Below are 20,987 nucleotides of genomic sequence, written 5' to 3'. Positions count from 1 at the left end.
TATAACCCCTGTAATGTACACTTCCTGTTTATTATTAATGACCTATATTAACTATAACCCCTGTAATGTACACTTCCTGTTTATTATTAATGACCTATATTAACTATAACCCCTGTAATGTACACTTCCTGTTTATTATTAATGACCTATATTAACTATAACCCCTGTAATGTACACTTCCTGTTTATTATTAATGACCTATATTAACTATAACCCCTGTAATGTACACTTCCTGTTTATTATTAATGACCTATATTAACTATAACCCCTGTAATGTACACTTCCTGTTTATTATTAATGACCTATATTAACTATAACCCCTGTAATGTACACTTCCTGTTTATTATTAATGACCTATATTAACTATAACCCCTGTAATTACACTTCCTGTTTATTATTAATGACCTATATTAACTATAACCCCTGTAATGTACACTTCCTGTTTATTATTAATGACCTATATTAACTATAACCCCTGTAATGTACACTTCCTGTTTATTATTAATGACCTATATTAACTATAACCCCTGTAATGTACACTTCCTGTTTATTATTAATGACCTATATTAACTATAACCCTGTAATGTACACTTCCCTACACTTAACCCTGTAATGTACACTTCCTGTTTATTATTAATGACCTATATTAACTATAACCCCTGTAATGTACACTTCCTGTTTATTATTAATGACCTATATTAACTATAACCCCTGTAATGTACACTTCCTGTTTATTATTAATGACCTATATTAACTATAACCCCTGTAATGTACACTTCCTGTTTATTATTAATGACCTATATTAACTATAACCCCTGTAATGTACACTTCCTGTTTATTATTAATGACCTATATTAACTATAACCCTGTAATGTACACTTCCTGTTTATTATTAATGACCTATATTAACTATAACCCTGTAATGTACACTTCCTGTTTATTATTAATGACCTATATTAACTATAACCCCTGTAATGTACACTTCCTGTTTATTATTAATGACCTATATTAACTATAACCCCTGTAATGTACACTTCCTGTTTATTATTAATGACCTTCCTATTAACTATAACCCCTAGTAATGTACACTTCCTGTTTATTATTAATGACCTTATTAACCCTTAATGTACACTTCCTGTTTATATTAATGACCTATAACCCCCTGTAATGTACACTTCCTGTTTATTATTAATGACCTATATTAACTATAACCCCTGTAATGTACACTTCCTGTTTATTATTAATGACCTATATTAACTATAACCCCTGTAATGTACACTTCCTGTTTATTATTAATGACCTATATTAACTATAACCCCTGTAATGTACACTTCCTGTTTATTATTAATGAACTATAACCCCTGTAATGTACACTTCCTGTTTATTAACTATTAACTATAACCCCTGTAATGTACACTTCCTGTTTATTATTAATGACCTATATTAACTATAACCCCTGTAATGTACACTTCCTGTTTATTATTAATGACCTATATTAACTATAACCCCTGTAATGTACACTTCCTGTTTATTATTAATGACCTATATTAACTATAACCCCTGTAATGTACACTTCCTGTTTATTATTAATGACCTATATTAACTATAACCCCTGTAATGTACACTTCCTGTTTATTATTAATGATCTATATTAACTATAACCCCTGTAATGTACACTTCCTGTTTATTATTAATGACCTATATTAACTATAACCCCTGTAATGTACACTTCCTGTTTATTATTAATGACCTATATTAACTATAACCCCTGTAATGTACACTTCCTGTTTATTATTAATGACCTATATTAACTATAACCCCTGTAATGTACACTTCCTGTTTATTATTAATGACCTATATTAACTATAACCCCTGTAATGTACACTTCCTGTTTATTATTAATGACCTATATTAACTATAACCCCTGTAATGTACACTTCCTGTTTATTATTAATGACCTATATTAACTATAACCCTGTAATGTACACTTCCTGTTTATTATTAATGACCTATATTAACTATAACCCCTGTAATGTACACTTCCTGTTTATTATTAATGACCTATATTAACTATAACCCCTGTAATGTACACTTCCTGTTTATTATTAATGACCTATATTAACTATAACCCCTGTAATTTACACTTCCTGTTTATTATTAATGACCTATATTAACTATAACCCCTGTAATGTACACTTCCTGTTTATTATTAATGACCTATATTAACTATAACCCCTGTAATGTACACTTCCTGTTTATTATTAATGACCTATATTAACTATAACCCTGTAATTTACACTTCCTGTTTATTATTAATGACCTATATTAACTATAACCCCTGTAATGTACACTTCCTGTTTATTATTAATGACCTATATTAACTATAACCCCTGTAATGTACACTTCCTGTTTATTATTAATGACCTATATTAACTATAACCCCTGTAATGTACACTTCCTGTTTATTATTAATGACCTATATTAACTATAACCCCTGTAATGTACACTTCCTGTTTATTATTAATGACCTATATTAACTATAACCCCTGTAATGTACACTTCCTGTTTATTATTAATGACCTATATTAACTATAACCCCTGTAATGTACACTTCCTGTTTATTATTAATGACCTATATTAACTATAACCCCTGTAATGTACACTTCCTGTTTATTATTAATGACCTATATTAACTATAACCCCTGTAATGTACACTTCCTGTTTATTATTAATGACCTATATTAACTATAACCCCTGTAATGTACACTTCCTGTTTATTATTAATGACCTATATTAACTATAACCCCTGTAATGTACACTTCCTGTTTATTATTAATGACCTATATTAACTATAACCCCTGTAATGTACACTTCCTGTTTATTATTAATGACCTATATTAACTATAGCCCCTGTAATGTACACTTCCTGTTTATTATTAATGACCTATATTAACTATAACCCCTTCATACTCTTCATATAATATTATGCATAACAACGGCGGCGTTGGTGGGAGAACTATAGACACTTCATATAATATACACAGTGGAGGTGATGGAAACATGGCTGTAACAGCCTCAGCATTGTTTGTTTCCAGGAGGAGGAGGGAGGAGGAGGAGAGAGAGAGAGAGAGAGAGAGAGAGAGAGAGAGAGAGAGAGAGAGAGAGAGAGAGAGAGAGAGAGAGAGAGAGAGCTGTTGCCATACCTCCATCCCCCAGTGGGATACCTCTGTTAACGCTGACAGCAGGGTCTGAATCATCTAGGATGGGAGGAGAGGGGTTGGGTGTGGAGGGATCACAAATGGCAACGGGCCGGATGGTTTGATAGGGCTTGACGGACCAGAGAGGTCAAGTGGCAGCTGAACTATAACCTCTGAGGCTGACCCCTCTCAGCCTGTTCTCTCAGTGATCACTCAGCCCAGAGACTGTCCTGTCAGTGATCACTCAGCCCAGAGACTGTCCTGTCAGTGATTCGTCAGCCCAGAGACAGTCAGCCCAGAGACAGTCAGCCCAGAGACAGTCAGCCCAGAGACCGTCAGCCCAGAGACAGTCAGCCCAGAGACCGTCAGCCCAGAGACCGTCAGCCCAGAGACCGTCAGCCCAGAGACCGTCAGCCCAGAGACCGTCAGCCCAGAGACAGTCAGCCCAGAGACCGTCAGCCCAGAGACAGTCAGCCCAGAGACCGTCAGCCCAGAGACCGTCAGCCCAGAGACAGTCAGCCCAGAGACAGTCAGCCCAGAGACAGTCAGCCCAGAGACAGTCAGCCCAGAGACCGTCAGCCCAGAGACAGTCAGCCCAGAGACAGTCAGCCCAGAGACCGTCAGCCCAGAGACAGTCAGCCCAGAGACAGTCAGCCCAGAGACCGTCAGCCCAGAGACCGTCAGCCCAGAGACAGTCAGCCCAGAGACCGTCAGCCCAGAGACAGTCAGCCCAGAGACCGTCAGCCCAGAGACAGTCAGCCCAGAGACCGTCAGCCCAGAGACCATCAGCCCAGAGACCGTCAGCCCAGAGACCGTCAGCTCAGAGACAGTCAGCCCAGAGACAGTCAGCCCAGAGACAGTCAGCCCAGAGACCGTCAGCCCAGAGACAGTCAGACCAGAGACAGTCAGCCCACAGACCGTCAGCCCAGAGACAGTCAGCCCAGAGACAGTCAGCCCAGAGACAGTCAGCCCAGAGACAGTCAGCCCAGAGACCGTCAGCCCAGAGACAGTCAGCCCAGAGACAGTCAGCCCAGAGACCGTCAGCCCAGAGACCGTCAGCCCAGAGACCGTCAGCCCAGAGACCGTCAGCCCAGAGACCGTCAGCCCAGAGACAGTCAGCCCAGAGACCATCAGCCCAGAGACCATCAGCCCAGAGACAGCTGTGTGTTGATGTTCTGTGTATAACATTAGTGTGTTCAGGCTATAGAATACAGTGTGACTATGAGATACTTTTTGAAATGCCTTCCTCTGTCACTTCAGCTTGACACAATAACAATGTTGTTTTGGCGTCCGGCCCGGAGACACAGAACTGCTTGACTTACCTATCACAATAACAATGCAGCAAACGGAGAATGGAGGAGCATTACAGAGGATGTAGGCTGACAGACACAGCAGCTACCAGTTACTGAACAGTACTGTGAAGTCAAGTCAGGACAGATGACTGTGTTACTGATACAGAAAAGGAAACTGACTGACAACACATTTCACAGGCTTTTCTAGGGTCTCACTACTCCAAAACGTACACACACACACACACACACACACACACACACACACACACACACACACACACACACACACACACACACACACACACACACACACACACACACACACACACACACACACACACACACACACACACACACACACACACACACACACACACACGTCAAACTCTTGGTCCCTGGTTAACTACAGGGCTTTATGGTCCCTGGTTAACCACAGGGCTTTATGATCCCTGGTTAACTACAGGGCTTTATGATCCCTGGTTAACACAGGGCTTTATGGTCCCTGGTTAACTACAGGGCTTTATGGTCCCTGGTTAACTACAGGGCTTTATGGTCCCTGGTTAACTACAGGGCTTTATGATCCCTGGTTAACCACAGGGCTTTATGATCCCTGGTTAACTACAGGGCTTTATGATCCCTGGTTAACTACAGGGCTTTATGATCCCTGGTTAACTACAGGGCTTTATGGTCCCTGGTTAAACACTCCCTCTTCCTCCCTCCCCCCCCCCCCCTCCCTCCCTCCCTCCCTCCCCCTCCCTCCCTCCCTCTCTCCTTCCCTCCCTCCCTCCCTCCTTCCCTCTCTCCCTCCCTCCCTCCTCTTCCTCCCCTCCCTCCCTAGTTGACGGAGGAAAACTAAACTCTCTCTGGGACTCAGTCTCCATGCTACTCTAATGGGTGCTAGTCTAGACAGATACAGTTCCAGACACTCCTTAGAAAGTGTAATATTTACTCCAAACACTTTGCTGCAGAAGGTACAGTAGGCGCTTGATAAAGTGCAGTGTGTCTGATGATTAGGTTTAGTGGGGATGTTGGGCACACACACACACACACACACTCTCTCTCTATATATCCCTCAGTATTGGCTTGGTCTTCTATCACCTGTTTCCACCACGTGTAACCTGGTCAGACAGTGAGGAAGTGAGCCTGCCCTCTACTGGTGGCTGAGTGTAACTACACTCAGTGTCACTACTTGGTGTTGTAGTGTTGTAAGACATTATTAACAATGTAATGATACCTTCATCATACACCAGCTGTTGTAGTGCAGAGAAACAAGATAATACCTTCATCAATGTCTGTTGTAGTGCAGAGAAACCAGATAATACCTTCATCAATATCTGTTGTAGTGCAGAGAAACCAGATAATACCTTCATCAATGTCTGTTGTAGTGCAGAGAAACCAGATAATACCTTCATCAATGTCTGTTGTAGTGCAGAGAAACCAGATAATACCTTCATCAATGTCTGTTGTAGTGCAGAGAAACAAGATAATACCTTCATCAATGTCTGTTGTAGTGCAGAGAAACCAGATAATACCTTCATCAATGTCTGTTGTAGTGCAGAGAAACCAGATAATACCTTCATCAATGTCTGTTGTAGTGCAGAGAAACCAGATAATACCTTCATCAATGTCTGTTGTAGTGCAGAGAAACCAGATAATACCTTCATCATAACCAAGCTGTTGTAGTGCAGAGAAACCAGATAATACCTTCATCAATGTCTGTTGTAGTGCAGAGAAACCAGATAATACCTTCATCAATGTCTGTTGTAGTGCAGAGAAACCAGATAATACCTTCATCATAACCCAGCTGTTGTAGTGCAGAGAAACAAGATAATACCTTCATCAATGTCTGTTGTAGTGCAGAGAAACCAGATAATACCTTCATCAATGTCTGTTGTAGTGCAGAGAAACAAGATAATACCTTCATCCTACACCAGCTGTTGTAGTGTAGAGAAACCAGATAATACCTTCATCAATATCTGTTGTAGTGCAGAGAAACCAGATAATACCTTCATCAATATCTGTTGTAGTGCAGAGAAACCAGATAATACCTTCATCAATGTCTGTTGTAGTGCAGAGAAACCAGATAATACCTTCATCAATGTCTGTTGTAGTGCAGAGAAACCACATAATACCTTCATCAATGTCTGTTGTAGTGCAGAGAAACCAGATAATACCTTCATCACAACCCAGCTGTTGTAGTGCAGAGAAACCAGATAATACCTTCATCAATGTCTGTTGTAGTGCAGAGAAACCAGATAATACCTTCATCAATGTCTGTTGTAGTGCAGAGAAACAAGCTTGTTGCCTAAAAAACAGATTTTGGTGTAAAGAGAGCCAACTGTAGTTTATAACCTCAAGGTCCAGACAACGATCCTCAATACTCTAGTCTGGCAGTCCTGTCTGAATTCTTGGAGACTTGGTCATGAGATTCTTATAGATTGTAAGACAGTGTAGTCTATTTAGTCATCTCAGTAGCCAACTGCTGAGGCTGAGCTGCAAGACAGACATGGTCTGTTGATGAATAAGAGGTTGGATGAATTCACTATCTTTAACATCATTCATTCTCTCTCTATCAGCAGCTTCCAGCTGTGAGGGTGACAGTCCATGTAAGGTACACTGGTGGAGGTTCATCATACTGTGTCTGTCTGTCTGGTCTGTCTTGTCTGTCTTGCCTGCCTGCACCACTGAGCCAACATTGAATAACTAGGAACAATATTCTAGCCTGCTACCGGTTTTATCAGCTGAATTTAGGCTCTGTCTTTAGATATGTAGTCTATCACATCAGAATGTCTGTGTTGACTTGTCCCATCCAGCTAAGAGGATGGATGTCTGCTTTCCAACAAGCCAACAAAAACGGAGGAGGGCTCCACTGGTAACACCATACTGCCCTACCAAGCAAAAAGGCAGTAATTGTCATTTTTGCTAGAATTAAAAGACATGCTTAATCATGTGGACAAGTATCCTGTCTCTATTGTGTTGTGTTCAGGATAAAATAGGGGTCATGTTGACAGTAACTGTATAAAGTTACTATGAAACCAACGTAAATAAAAGCTATTTTTCTCAGTTTCACGCTATGAGCAGTTACTGCCTTTTTGCTTGGTAGGGCAGTATAATTGTCTGAAGTCAAACAATAGGCTGCTATTCTTGTAAACATTCACATATAACAGGCTATTTATAGACATTCATTTCTCCTTCCAACCAGGGAGTGAGAGGAGAGCACAGCTAAGCACATGGAGAACCCAGAGAATGGTGAGACATCGACGGGCTTTAAGTAAGGCTACTTACAGTGACACCATCCCAAGTGGCAGCACCAGTGGAGCTTGAAGCACTTCCCATGGCTGTGTGTGGCGCAGATGGACAGTCCGTCGCACGGGAGAAAGTCCGGTCTCCCCGCGCAGCTCCGGGCCAACGCCTGCGCCTCGTCCAACTTCTCGCTCTTCCGTCCGCCCGACGCGGCCATCGCGTAGCGCACACCCCAGGATCAAACGCACGCCATGTAACCCATCAGAGAACGCAGCTTTAGCCCACCAGCCAAAAATGGTCTGGAATTTCGGTTTTGGTCTCAAAACCTCAGCAAACGCCAAATGTCTATCCAGGGAGGAAACTCCAAAGCGTGACGCAAACGAGTTAAATGTGGCCCCGTTGTAGCCCCCCCCAAGCAGCAACGAGAGAATCAAAATGCGATGAAAGTTCCAGTTCCAAGAATACGATTGACAGCTTGTTTTACGTAAACATCTGGATCTCCAGCCGCTGGAATGATTTTCTGTAAACGTCGACGAGGTTATCTCAGCCAGAGAGATTTCCGTGGCGTATCCCGTGTCAGGCTTTCATTTGATATAGCCAGCCTTCTATCAGCCTGACAAGAGACTCCCCTGTCTGTTGATGAACCCCTCGCCGTTTCCTTCCTCTTAGGCTATCCCCTCCTCCTCCTCTCTCTCTCTCTCTCTCTCTCTCTCTCCAGTTCGGTTCAGCCACAAAGGAAGTCCGATATTTGGTCTATTGTCCTCATTTCTGGCTGTAATAGCCTTTCCTCCGAAATCATAACTGATTCAGATGAAAGTAATCATGTAAACAAAGCCTATAATTTGAATCGGAAGCAACCTTTTTCAAGATAAATATAGGTCATTCTGTTAACGAATCCTTTATTTTTTTAAATTAATTTAAACTTTATTTAACTAGGCCAATCAGTAAAGAAAAAAAATCGTATTTACAATGACGGCCTACCAAAAGGTGAAACAAAATATAGAACAAAACACACATCATGATCAGAGAGACACCACAACACTACATAAAGAGAGACACCACAACACTACATAAAGAGAGACACCACAACACTACATAAAGAGAGACACCACAACACTACATAAAGAGAGACACCACAACACTACATAAAGAGAGACACCACAACACTACATAAAGAGAGACACCACAACACTACATAAAGAGAGACACCACAACACTACATAAAGAGAGACACCACAACACTACATAAAGAGAGACACCACAACACTACATAAAGAGAGACACCACAACACTACATAAAGAGAGACACCACAACACTACATAAAGAGAGACACCACAACACTACATAAAGAGAGACACCACAACACTACATAAAGAGAGACACCACAACATTACCAAAGAGAGACACCACAACACTACATAAAGAGAGACACCACAACACTACAAGAGAGACATAAAGAGAGACACCACAACACTACATAAAGAGAGACACCACAACACTACATAAAGAGAGACACCACAACACTACATAAAGAGAGACACCACAACACTACATAAAGAGAGACACCACAACACTACATAAAGAGAGACACCACAATCCTACATAAAAGAGAGACACCACAATCCTACATAAAGAGAGACACCACAACACTACATAAAGAGAGACACCACAACACTACATAAAGAGAGACACCACAATCCTACATAAAGAGAGACACCACAACCTACATAAAGAGAGACACCACAACACTACATAAAGAGAGACACCACAATCCTACATAAAGAGAGACACCACAATCCTACATAAAGAGAGACACCACAATCCTACATAAAGAGAGACACCACAATCCTACATAAAGAGAGACACCACAATCCTACATAAAGAGAGACACCACAATCCTACATAAAGAGAGACACCACAATCCTACATAAAGAGAGACCTGAGATAACCAATCCTACATAGCATGGCAGCAACACATAACACTAGCATAAAGAGAGACACCACAATCCTACATGGTAAGAGAGACAAAACAATCCTACATTGTTGGGACACCACAATCAGCTACAAAGGACAAGAAGGTAGAGACAACAGTACAGTATATTAAGAAGCAGCCACAACTGTCAGAAACAGTGTCCATGATTGAGTCACCACAATGAAGAGATGGAGATAAAACTGTTCAGTTTGAGTGTTTTTGCACCACAATCCAGTCACATAGAGGAGCGACACCACAGATGTGTGTGCTTTGGGGACCTTTAACAGAATGTGACACCACAACGGATGTTGTATGTGGAGGATGAGATAACAGTAGCATGGCAGCAACACATACAGCATAGGGGGGAGTAGCAACACAACATGACAACAACATGGTAGCAGGCCTACAGTAGGGGGAGTGACCACGGTAGACAACAAGGTACAGTAAGGACAAGCAGGGGGAGAGACAACAGTAGGGGGAAACAGGTTATGATTGCAGCCACAACTGATCAGAACAGTCTCCAGTTGAGTCCTAATGAAGAGATGGAGATAAAACTGTTCAGTTTGAGTGTTTTTGGCCTTCCAGTCACTAGAGGAGCGACCCAGAGATGTGTGTGCTTTGGGGACCTTTAACAGAATGTGACTGGCAGAACGGATGTTGTATGTGGAGGATGAGGGCTGCAGTAGGGGGGAGTGAGGCCTACAGTAGGGGGAGTGAGGCCTACAGTAGGGGGGAGTGAGGCCTACAGTAGGGGGAGTGAGGCCTACGTAGGGGGAGTGAGGCCTACAGTAGGGGGAGTGAGGCCTACAGTAGGGGGAGTGAGGCCTACAGTAGGGGGAGTGAGGCCTACAGTAGGGGGTAGGGGGAGGGTAGGGGGAGTGAGGCCTACAGTAGGGGGAGTGAGGCCTACAGTAGGGGGAGTGAGGCCTACAGTAGGGGGGAGTGAGGCCTACAGTAAGAGTGTTTTATAAATAGTATCAACCAGTGGGTCTTGCCACGGGTCTACAGAGATGACCAGTTTAGAGAAGAGTATAGTTTACAGGGCTCCCAAGTGGCACAGCGGTCTGAGGCACTGTATTTCAGTGCTTGACAGGTCACTACAGACACCCTGGTTCGAATCCAGGCTGTATCACAAACAGCCGGGATTGGGAGGCCCATAGAGTGGCAGACAATTGGCCCAGCGTCGTCCGGGTTTGGCCGGCGTAGGCCATCATTGTAAATAAGAATTTGTTCTTGCCTAGTTAAATAAAGGTTGAATTTAAATATATATATATATAGATATATACTGCAGTCATGTGTCCTTTAATTAAGGAGCATTGGTGGCAAATCTGATGTCCGAGTGGTGAAGAACATCTGGCCGCTTCCCTTTTTCATTTCACCCTGAAATTCCAGGTAATAAGAACTCCAAAATAATATATATAACAGTCAAAAGTCTGGACACATCTACTAATTCCAGGGTTTTACTTTATTTTTGACTATTTTCAACATTGTAGAATAAAACAATCTAAATACATCTCCCGGAGTGTGTAACGCTGTCATCAAGGCAAAGGGCGGCTACTTTGAAGAATCTCAAATATAAAATATATTTGGATTTGTTTAATTTTGGTTACTACATGATTCCATGTGTGTTATTTCATAGTTTTGATGTCTTCACTATTATTCTACAATGTAGATAAATAGTAAAAATAAAGGAAACCCCTGGAATGATTAGGTGTCCAACCTTGTGACTGGTTCTGTATATATATATATATATATATATATATATATATATATATATTACTATGTCATTTCATTGAGAGTAATTAAATGCTGAAATCCTTTATTTCCAGTAATAATGAAAAATACTACTACTACTACACACATGCACACACACACACATAGCATAGAGTGAGCCATTAATTCATTAAAGGGCCATTTATAATAACATAAATAAAAGGTAGCAACAGAAATGCTGTGTTCAAGCCAGCATGATTTAAGAAACATGAAAGAGACCAGTGGAAGAAACCCTCAAAGGAATAGAAAGGAGATCTGGCCAATATTCTGCTACTGCTCTGTGCTTCAGAAGGCTTCCTTGTACTGTATCATATTCATATCACATGATTTCCCTGTGTGTGTGTGTGTGTGTGTGTGTGTGTGTGTGTGTGTGTGTGTGTGTGTGTGTGTGTGTGTGTGTGTGTGTGTGTGTGTGTGTGTGTGTGTCCCCTTCCCACCACACATCTGATGATCTGTTTATTTTAATATATATATATTTTTTTGTAGTTCACAAATCTTCTGGTTTCTGTAATATTTATTTATTAATATTATTTTATTCACAAAACAAAACACAGGAATTAACAAGAAAATACTAAAACATACCAAAAATATCAATCTAATAATTTTTTAATGATAATTGTAGTGCAGTTGTATTAACGCTGAAAATATCTTATTATAAAAATAGCTGGGGATAATGTCTTAACCAGATAATTATATTCAATCAAAAATATGTGTCATTTTGGTATAGAATTCTGGAATTTTTGCTTGTGTATAAAGTATTTGGAAACAAGAATTTTAAAAAATTCAATTGTCTTGTTATCATTGCAATAGTAACATATTATATACTTCATGTCAAAAACATGGGTAGTGTTCATAATGGTAAATAAGTATTCTGCAAGGTTTTCACAAAATGATGACATACATTTACATTCAAAGAACAAGTGAAGACACAGACATCACAGAAGACACAGACATCACAGAAGACACAGACATCACAGAAGACACAGACATCATCAATAGCCACACATTCGGACAACGTAGAATTACATGGATGTATCTTATGTAGAATTTTAAAATACACTTCCTTAAATTTGTTTGGTAAACAATATTTGTAAAGCCTTAAAACTTCTTTGGGAACAGGGGGCAGTATTGAGTAGCTTGGATGAATAAGGTGCCCAGAGTAAACTGCCTGCTACTCAGGCCCAGAAGCTAGAATATGTATATATTATTAGATTCGGATAGAAAGCACTATAAAGTTTCCAAAACTGTTAAAATAATGTCTGTGAGTATAACTGAACTCCTATGGCAGGCAAAAACCTGAGAAAAATCCAACCAGGAAGTGGGAAATCTGAGGTTTGTAGTTTTTTAAGTGATTGCCTATCCAATATACTGTGCCTATGGGGTCAGATTGCACTTCCTAAGGATTCCAATAGATGTCAACAGTCTTTAGAACGTTGTTTCAGGCTTCTACTGTGAAAGTGGAGTGAATAAGAGCGGTCTGGCTGAAAGCCTTTAGCTAAGTCTAGCGTGCAGCTGTAAGCACGAGCTCCTTTCTAATGACAAAGGAATTGTCTGGTTGGAATATTATTGAAGATTTATGATAAAAACATCCTAAATATTGATTATATACATCGTTTGACATGTTTCTACGAACTGTGATGGAACTTTTGGACTTTTCGTCTGGACATAGTGCCCGCGCCTTGTGCATTTGGATTAGTGAACTAAACGTGATAAATAAAAAGGAGGTATTTGAACATAAAGATGAACTTTATCGAACATGTATTGTCTAACATGGAGACCTGGAAGTGCCATCAGATGAAGATCATCAAAGGTAAGTGATTAATTTTAAGGCTATTTCTGACTTTTGTGACACCTCTCCTTGGTTGGAAAATGGCTGTATGGTTTTCTGTGGCTAGGCGCTGACCTAACATAATTGCATCGTGTGCTTTCACCGTAAAGCTTTTTTGAAATCTGACACAGTGGTTGCATTAAGGAGAAGTTTATCTTTAATCGTATGTTTAACACTTGTATCTTTCATCAATGTTTATGAGGAGTATTTCTGATGTGGCTCTATGCACTTTCACCGGATGTTTGTTTGAGACAATGCATTTCTGAACATACCGCACCAATTTCAAATGAGGTTTTTGGACATAAAGATTAACTTTATCGAACAAAACACACATTTATTGTCTAACATGGTGGAGTCCTGGGAGTGCCATCCGGTGAAGATCATCAAAGGTTAGTGATTCATTTTAACGCTATTTCTGTCTTTTGTGACACCTCTCCTTCTTTGGAAAATGGCTGTATGGTTTTCTGTGGCTAGGCGCTGACCTAACATAATCGCAAGGTGTGCTTTCGCCGTAATGCCTTTTTGAAATCAGACACTGTGGCTGGATTAACAAAAAGTTTACCTTTAAAATGGTGTATAATACTTGTATGTTTTGAGGAATTTAAATGATGAGATTTCTGTTGTTTTGAATTTGGCGCCATGCAATTTCACTGGCTGTTGGCGAGGTGGGACGCTATCGTCCCACATATCCCAGAGAGGTTTTAAACAAGCTTTTTGTTCCAAACAATGTCAGGAATAAGCATGTTTCATAAACATTTTCCTCTAGGTTGTAAGTTGATTCTGTGAATGGAGAATTTGTCTTATATATTTATTACAACAAGATTTCTCAAATAAGCCCATGCCTTCCAATCTGACTTCTGGATAAGCTATGTGATCATTACCAAAGATAAGATGAGTTTTCATTAGTGTAGTTAGACCCCTGGGAACGGCTCTGATCACAGAAATAAACTCTCTGAAAGGTATTGGAAACTCTTTCAATGTTATAAATTGTTCATATGTAAGAATATTACCCCTGTTGTCAATATTCCTCTCATGCCAGCTGGGGTAGAACAACAAGACTTATTCCTTACAGTTATGTCTGAATTATTCCACAAAAGAGCTTTATGTGGGGACAAACTGAGCAGGAAACATTTTCCAGGCCATTAAAGCTTGTTGGTGAAACCTAGCCAATTTAGCTGGTAATCTTCCAGAAATATATTTAAGTTTCAGTAAAAATTGAAGACCTACCAACTTATTAAACACATTATTCAATATGGTATTTCATTCCAAATCAGTATTGATCAAACATCTTTTCAACCAGTTGATCTTGAAAGTGTTATTTATGTCAACAAAATCCAACACTTCCACACCTCCTTCAGCTCTTTTATTAGGGAGGACTGACTCTTTTAGTTTGTGAGACTTCTTTTTCCAGATGAAGTCAAGAAAGGGCTTGTTGATCTCTTTGCAAGTAGAGGGATTTACAAATAAATATAATGAGGGGTACACAAAGTCCCTCTGCCTTGGACAGAATCACTCTCCCAAGTATAGAAAGAGCCCTTTGGAGCCAATTATAACATTTATTTATTTTCTTAATTCTAGGAGAGAAATGTCTATGTTGTCTGACAGATGTATTCCTAAATATTTAACACAATCCTTTACAGGAATATTTAATAATTCTTTATCATCAGAGTCATATGAACATACGATTTCACGTTTAGAAACATTCCGTTTTAATCCTGATGCAATAGAGAATGCAGTAATCGCATTAAGGACAACCTGGTCTTTGTCTCTTAACAAAAGAGTAGTATCATCAGCCAGTTGGGACATGTTGATTTCTCTGTTAAAAATGGTTAAACCACACAGATTTGCATTATTCAGAATATCTAGAGATAGAAGTTCCACAACCAAAATGAACCAAAATGGCGAAATCGGGCATCCCTGTCCTACACTTCTGTTGATACTAAACCTCAGTACATCCAAAAGATTCAGTAACACAGAACTATTTATATCTTTGTGAAACATGCGAAGGACTTTGATAAGCCAGACTGTTTAAGTGACCTAAAGAGAAATTCATTTTCAATTGTGTCAAAGGCTTTACAGAAGTCCAGAAATAAGACAACCGCATCTGAGTCAATTGCATCTGAATAATCTATAATGTCTAAGACTAAACGAATGTTAGAGCTGATGTGACGGCCCTTCATAAACCCTGTTTCAGTCTCATTTATAATGGTATCTATTCCTTTCTTTAATCTTTTGGCATAAACCAGAGCAATCAATTTGTAATCCATATTTAATAAAGTAATTGGTCTCCAATTGTCAATGAGAGAAGGGTCTTTAACAGGCTTCGGGATCAGTGAAATAAGGACCTGTTTCATAGTGGAGACCATTTCCCCTTTTAATGCAATCTTCTAGAAACATATTGAAAAATCAGGGTCTTCTAGTAACTATTTCAACTGACAGGCCATCAGGGCCAGGTGATTTCAACTGACAGGCCATCAGGGCCAGGTCAACTGACAGGCCATCAGGGCCAGGTGATTTCAACTGACAGGCCATCAGGGCCAGGTGATTTCAACTGACAGGCCATCAGGGCCAGGTGATTTCATCTGACAGGCCATCAGGGCCAGACAGGCCATCAGTGATTTCAACTGACAGACCATCAGGGCCAGGTGATTTCATCTGACAGGCCATCAGGGCCAGGTGATTTCATCTGACAGACCATCAGGGCCAGGTGATTTCATCTGACAGGCCATCAGGGCCAGGTGATTTCATCTGACAGGCCATCAGGGCCAGGTGATTTCAACTGACAGGCCATCAGGGCCAGGTGATTTCAACTGACAGGCCATCAGGGCCAGGTGATTTCAACTGACAGGCCATCAGTGCCAGGTGATTTCATCTGACAGGCCATCAGGGTGATTTCCCCTTTTTTCATTGAATTCAGAGCCTCTCTAATTTCTTCAATTGAGTGGAAACTGAGTGGAAGTCATCCTCAATTACAGGGACATAACCATTTTCCTGAAATTGTGAGTTGTAAAGGTTTTCATAAAAGGAATTGACAAATGTTGATATTGCAATGGGATCTTTGCATAACACATCATTCATTTTGAGTGCAGTTATAGATTTTCTTTTGTAGTTTATCTTTTTCAAGTGCAAAAAGTAACTAGTGTTTCTTTCTCCCTCTTCAATCCATTTTGCTCTTGACCTGACAGGCTCCCTTTGATCTGTGTAAAAGCAGTTCTAATTCTGTAAAGATTTAAATACAGACTCTTCTTCTTGAGATAGATTATCTTTCTTTAGAAAACTGTCAAGCTTGCTCATCAACTATTTTTTCTCTAGGATCTTTTAAAGTGCAATCAGCTCTTTGGCTTTGTTCTTAAACTCCATCATTCCATGACACATGTATTTTCTTTGGCTAACGATTTGGCTAACGTTTCCAATGACAATAGGATCTTTAAGAAGTGTGCTGTTAAATTTCCAATATCCTCATTTCCTTTTGATTTTTTTAGTAGCTTGTAAATTCAGGGAAATCAAGTGATGATCAGAAAAAGGTCCAACTGATGATCTACAGCTATAACAAATGGTAACAAAACGGATGAATTAGGAATCTGTTTTGTTATTTATAACCCTTAGCATCCGGTGAAATAGCATGAGCATCATCAACACAGAGATCCTTGTATAATGTAATGATAATGGACACTATTTCTGAGGGCTTTGACTCGTTCTAGGAAAAACGATCAGCAGATGCATCAGGTGTTCCATTAAAATCCCGGAAATGATTAGAAAGCCTCTGAGTATTTATTGTTTAAATCCTGTACTTTTCTGGTAAATTGGGTAAAAAAGAGGGTCTTATTTTGAGCATGTGAGTTAAGTCCATACACATACAAATGATAAAAATAGCATTGTCAAGTTTAACTATGATCCATCTCCCGTCCTGTGAAGATGTGGATTCTAGAACATCACCTTTAAAATGTGAAGATGTGGATTCTAGAACATCACCTTTAAACTGAGAAGATGTGGATTCTAGAACGTCACCTTTAAACTGTGAAGATGTGGATTCCTAGAACATCACCTAAACTTGTGAATAAGTGTCAAAGCACCAGCAGAATGGTTTGATCCACAAACTGGAAACAGGGCCATGTGTCTCCCCATTGTGATTTACAATATCTCACATCACTTTCTCACGAATGAGTTTCCTGAAGAAGGACAAAATCTGCGTTACTGCTTTTACAAGATAAATAAAATAAGTCTTTCCTTTTAGTAAGATCTCTCAAACCCGAGCATTCAGATAACGATATTGAGTGAGTTGAAAATAAAGTAGTAAAGGTGAACAATAAAGCAAACATTGAAGCAGAGGATTACTCTGACGGAAAACTACCCTCAGCTGAGGTAGCGGTGGTAAACAGAATAACAAATCTCTTTTTCTCCCTATTTTAGTTGGCAAGTGTTCATAAATTGTAGTTTGCACGGTGCATTAACTCATGGCAGTACATTAAATGTACTTTTGTCAGTACTCACAGTTCCAGTATGGTTTTATGTCAACAGAGTTACCCAGTAATCATTCTTCCTTCGATAAACGCGCGTGGGCACTTGAACCCAGCCTTCTTTTCCCTCTCGTTGTGCCTTCTGTATAGCGGCCACAGTTTCTCCCTGGCAGTCTGATCTCGCTATCAGAACCTCTTTGATGCGGGGAGCTTCTTCTCGTCCAGAAACTTGTTCCCCATGGCCATTCTCCAGATGTTTGTCCCCAGCGCTCTAGGCGACCAGTTTTGATAGCCTTTAGCCGCACCCTCATACTACTCCTCCTCTGTTCCGCGTTGATGTGGAGGTAAACCCAGGCCCTGCATGTCCCCAGGCACTCTCATTTGTTGACTTCTGTGATCGAAAAAGCCTTGGTTTCATGCATGTCAACATCAGAAGCCTCCTCCTAAGTTTGTTTTTACTTACTGCTTTAGCACACTCTGCTAACCATGAAGTCCTTGCCGTTTCTGAATCCTGGCTCAGGAAGGCCACCAAAAATTCTGAGATTTCCATACCCAACTATAACATTTTTCCGTCAAGATAGAACTGCCAAAGGGGAGGTTGCAGTCTACTGCAGAGATAGCCTGCAAAGTAATGTCATACTTTCCAGGTCCATACTCAAACAGGTCGAACTACTAATTAAAAAAATGACTCTCTCCAGAAATAAGTCTCTCACTGTTGCCGCATGCTACCGACCCCCCTCAGCTCCCAGCTGTGACCGACCCCCCTCAGCTCCCAGCTGTGACCGACCCCCCTCAGCTCCCAGCTGTGACCTGGACACCATTTGTGAATTGATCGCCCCCCATCTAGCTTCAGAGTTTGTTCTGTTAGGTGACCTAAATTCTTCAGCTCATTCTCACACATCTCATTATGTTGGGATTCTTCAGCTCATTCTCACACATCTCATTATGTTGGGATTCTTCAGCTCATTCTCACACATCTCATTATGTTGGGATTCTTCAGCTCATTCTCACACAGCTCATTATGTTGGGATTCTTCAGCTCATTCTCACACAGCTCATTATGTTGGGATTCTTCAGCTCATTCTCACACAGCTGATTATGTTGAGATTCTTCAGCTCATTCTCTTGGCTCATTATGTTGGGATTCTTCAGCTCATTCTCACAGCTCATTATGTTGGGATTCTTCAGCTCATTCTGCACAGCTCATTATGTTGGGATTCTTCCAGCTCATTCTCACACAGCTCATTATGTTGGGATTCTTCAGCTCATTCTCACACAGCTCATTATGTTGGGATTCTTCAGCTCATTCTCACACAGCTCATTATGTTTATGTTTCTTCAGATCTAGGAACGTAATCTTTTCCTTGTTCTCGCTCACAATTTTGTGAAGCTGATTGACTGTTTCTGACAAATGATCGATCTTCTTTGATGTTTCTTTGGTGGCCCGCTCTATGTTGGACACGTTGGAGGCGTGGTCTTGTTTAGTAGACAGGGACTGGATTTTTAATTGGGGTCTGGGGTAAGGGGTTTCCAGGTTTTTCATCCTGGTCAGGTCTATTCTTTCTCTTAGTTGAGCTCGCGGCATCTTGTTGCTGCTCTGGCTCTCAAGTTGTAGCTACTTCTACATGCCTGCCGTCTTCTGTGAGACTTGGATATTCAAGTCTACTGTTTGTCTTCCTGTCCTGTTCTTTTCCATTCAACTTGACAAAAACAAACTCTAAGCTTATGTCCATGTCGCTAAAACAAGTTCTAGTTAGTTTATTTCAACGTTGATAATAAATATTAGATGTTAACCACCTAACCTTATAAATGTTTGCTTTGACAAGCGAGAAAACACTACCTCTCACAGCGACGCCATCTTGGCTCTTCACATCTGATGATCTGTCTGACACCCCTATCCAGCTGTCATGACCTCTAGATTCAACCCACTAAGGCTCCGCCTCCTGCCCAAAGGCCTCGATGCCATTGGTGGAGCTCTCTTGTCCTGTGATACAAATGATCGGATTAGTTTTTTGTTTGAATCCTATAGTTTGAGTTTGGATCTAGTTTGGTGTTGATCTAGGAGACACAGAGAGGTGGGATGAGGTTGGACTAGGCCCATTATCTAGTTTGGTGTTGATCTATGGAGACACAGAGAGGTGGACTGAGGTTGGACTAGGACTACATTATCTAGTTTGGTGTTGATCTATGGAGACACAGAGAGGTGGACTGAGGTTGGACTAGGCTACATTATCTAGTTTGGTGTTGATCATGGAGACAGAGAGGTGGACTGAGGTTGGACTAGACTACATTATCTAGTTTGGTGTTGATCTATGGAGACACAGAGAGGTGGACTGAGGTTGGACTAGGCTACATTATCTAGTTTGGTGTTGATCTATGGAGACACAGAGGTGGACTGAGGTTGAACTAGACTACATTATCTAGTTTGGTGTTGATCTATGGAGACAGAGAGAGGTGGACTGAGGTTGAACTAGACTACATTATCTAGTTTGGTGTTGATCTATGGAGACTTGGAGAGGTGGACTAGAGAGTTGGACTAGACTACATTATCTAGTTTGGTGTTGATCTATGGAGACACAGAGAGGTGGACTGAGGTTGGACTAGACTACATTATCTAGTTGGTGTTGATCTGAAGGACACAGAGAGGTGGACTGAGGTTGGACTAGACTACATTATCTAGTTTGGTGTTGATCTATGGAGACACAGAGAGGTGGACTGGTGGACTGACCATTATCTAGTTTGGTGGTTGGACAGAGGTGGACTGAGGTTGGACTAGGCTACATTATCTAGTTTGGTGTTGATCTATGGAGACACAGAGAGGTGGACTGAGGTTGAACTAGACTACATTATCTAGTTTGGTGTTGATCTATGGAGACACAGAGAGGTGGACTGAGGTTGAACTAGACTACATTATCTAGTTTGGTGTTGATCTATGGAGACACAGAGAGGTGGACTGAGGTTGGACTAGACTACATTATCTAGTTTGGTGTTGATCTATGGAGACACAGAGAGGTGGACTGAGGTTGGACTAGACTACATTATCTAGTTTGGTGTTGATCTATAGAGACAGAGAGGTGGACTGAGGTTGGACTAGACTACATTATCTAGTTTGGTGTTGATCTATGGAGACACAGAGAGGTGGACTAAGGTTGGACTAGACTACATTATCTAGTTTGGTGTTGATCTATAGAGACAGAGAGGTGGACTGAGGTTGGACTAGACTACAT

At 40.7% G+C, this 20,987-nt stretch overlaps 1 protein-coding gene across 1 annotated transcript in view; it reads right to left on the bottom strand.

Annotated features, from left to right (window-relative positions):
- Positions 1 to 8,423, bottom strand: part of LOC127917110 (UPF0524 protein C3orf70 homolog A-like) — a 38,048-nt gene extending 29,625 nt beyond the window's left edge. Inside the window, exon 1 of the mRNA XM_052500473.1 lies at positions 7,775 to 8,423. Within this exon, the coding sequence (XP_052356433.1) occupies positions 7,775 to 7,949 (175 nt within the window). The 5' untranslated portion in view covers positions 7,950 to 8,423. The remainder of the gene's footprint in view (positions 1 to 7,774) is intronic.
- Positions 8,424 to 20,987: the final 12,564 nt, after the last annotated feature.

This window comes from Oncorhynchus keta, unplaced genomic scaffold (genome assembly GCF_023373465.1).
Source record: "Oncorhynchus keta strain PuntledgeMale-10-30-2019 unplaced genomic scaffold, Oket_V2 Un_contig_1076_pilon_pilon, whole genome shotgun sequence".
Lineage (NCBI taxonomy): Eukaryota > Metazoa > Chordata > Actinopteri > Salmoniformes > Salmonidae > Oncorhynchus > Oncorhynchus keta.
This window is presented reverse-complemented; position numbering and strand designations above follow the sequence as displayed.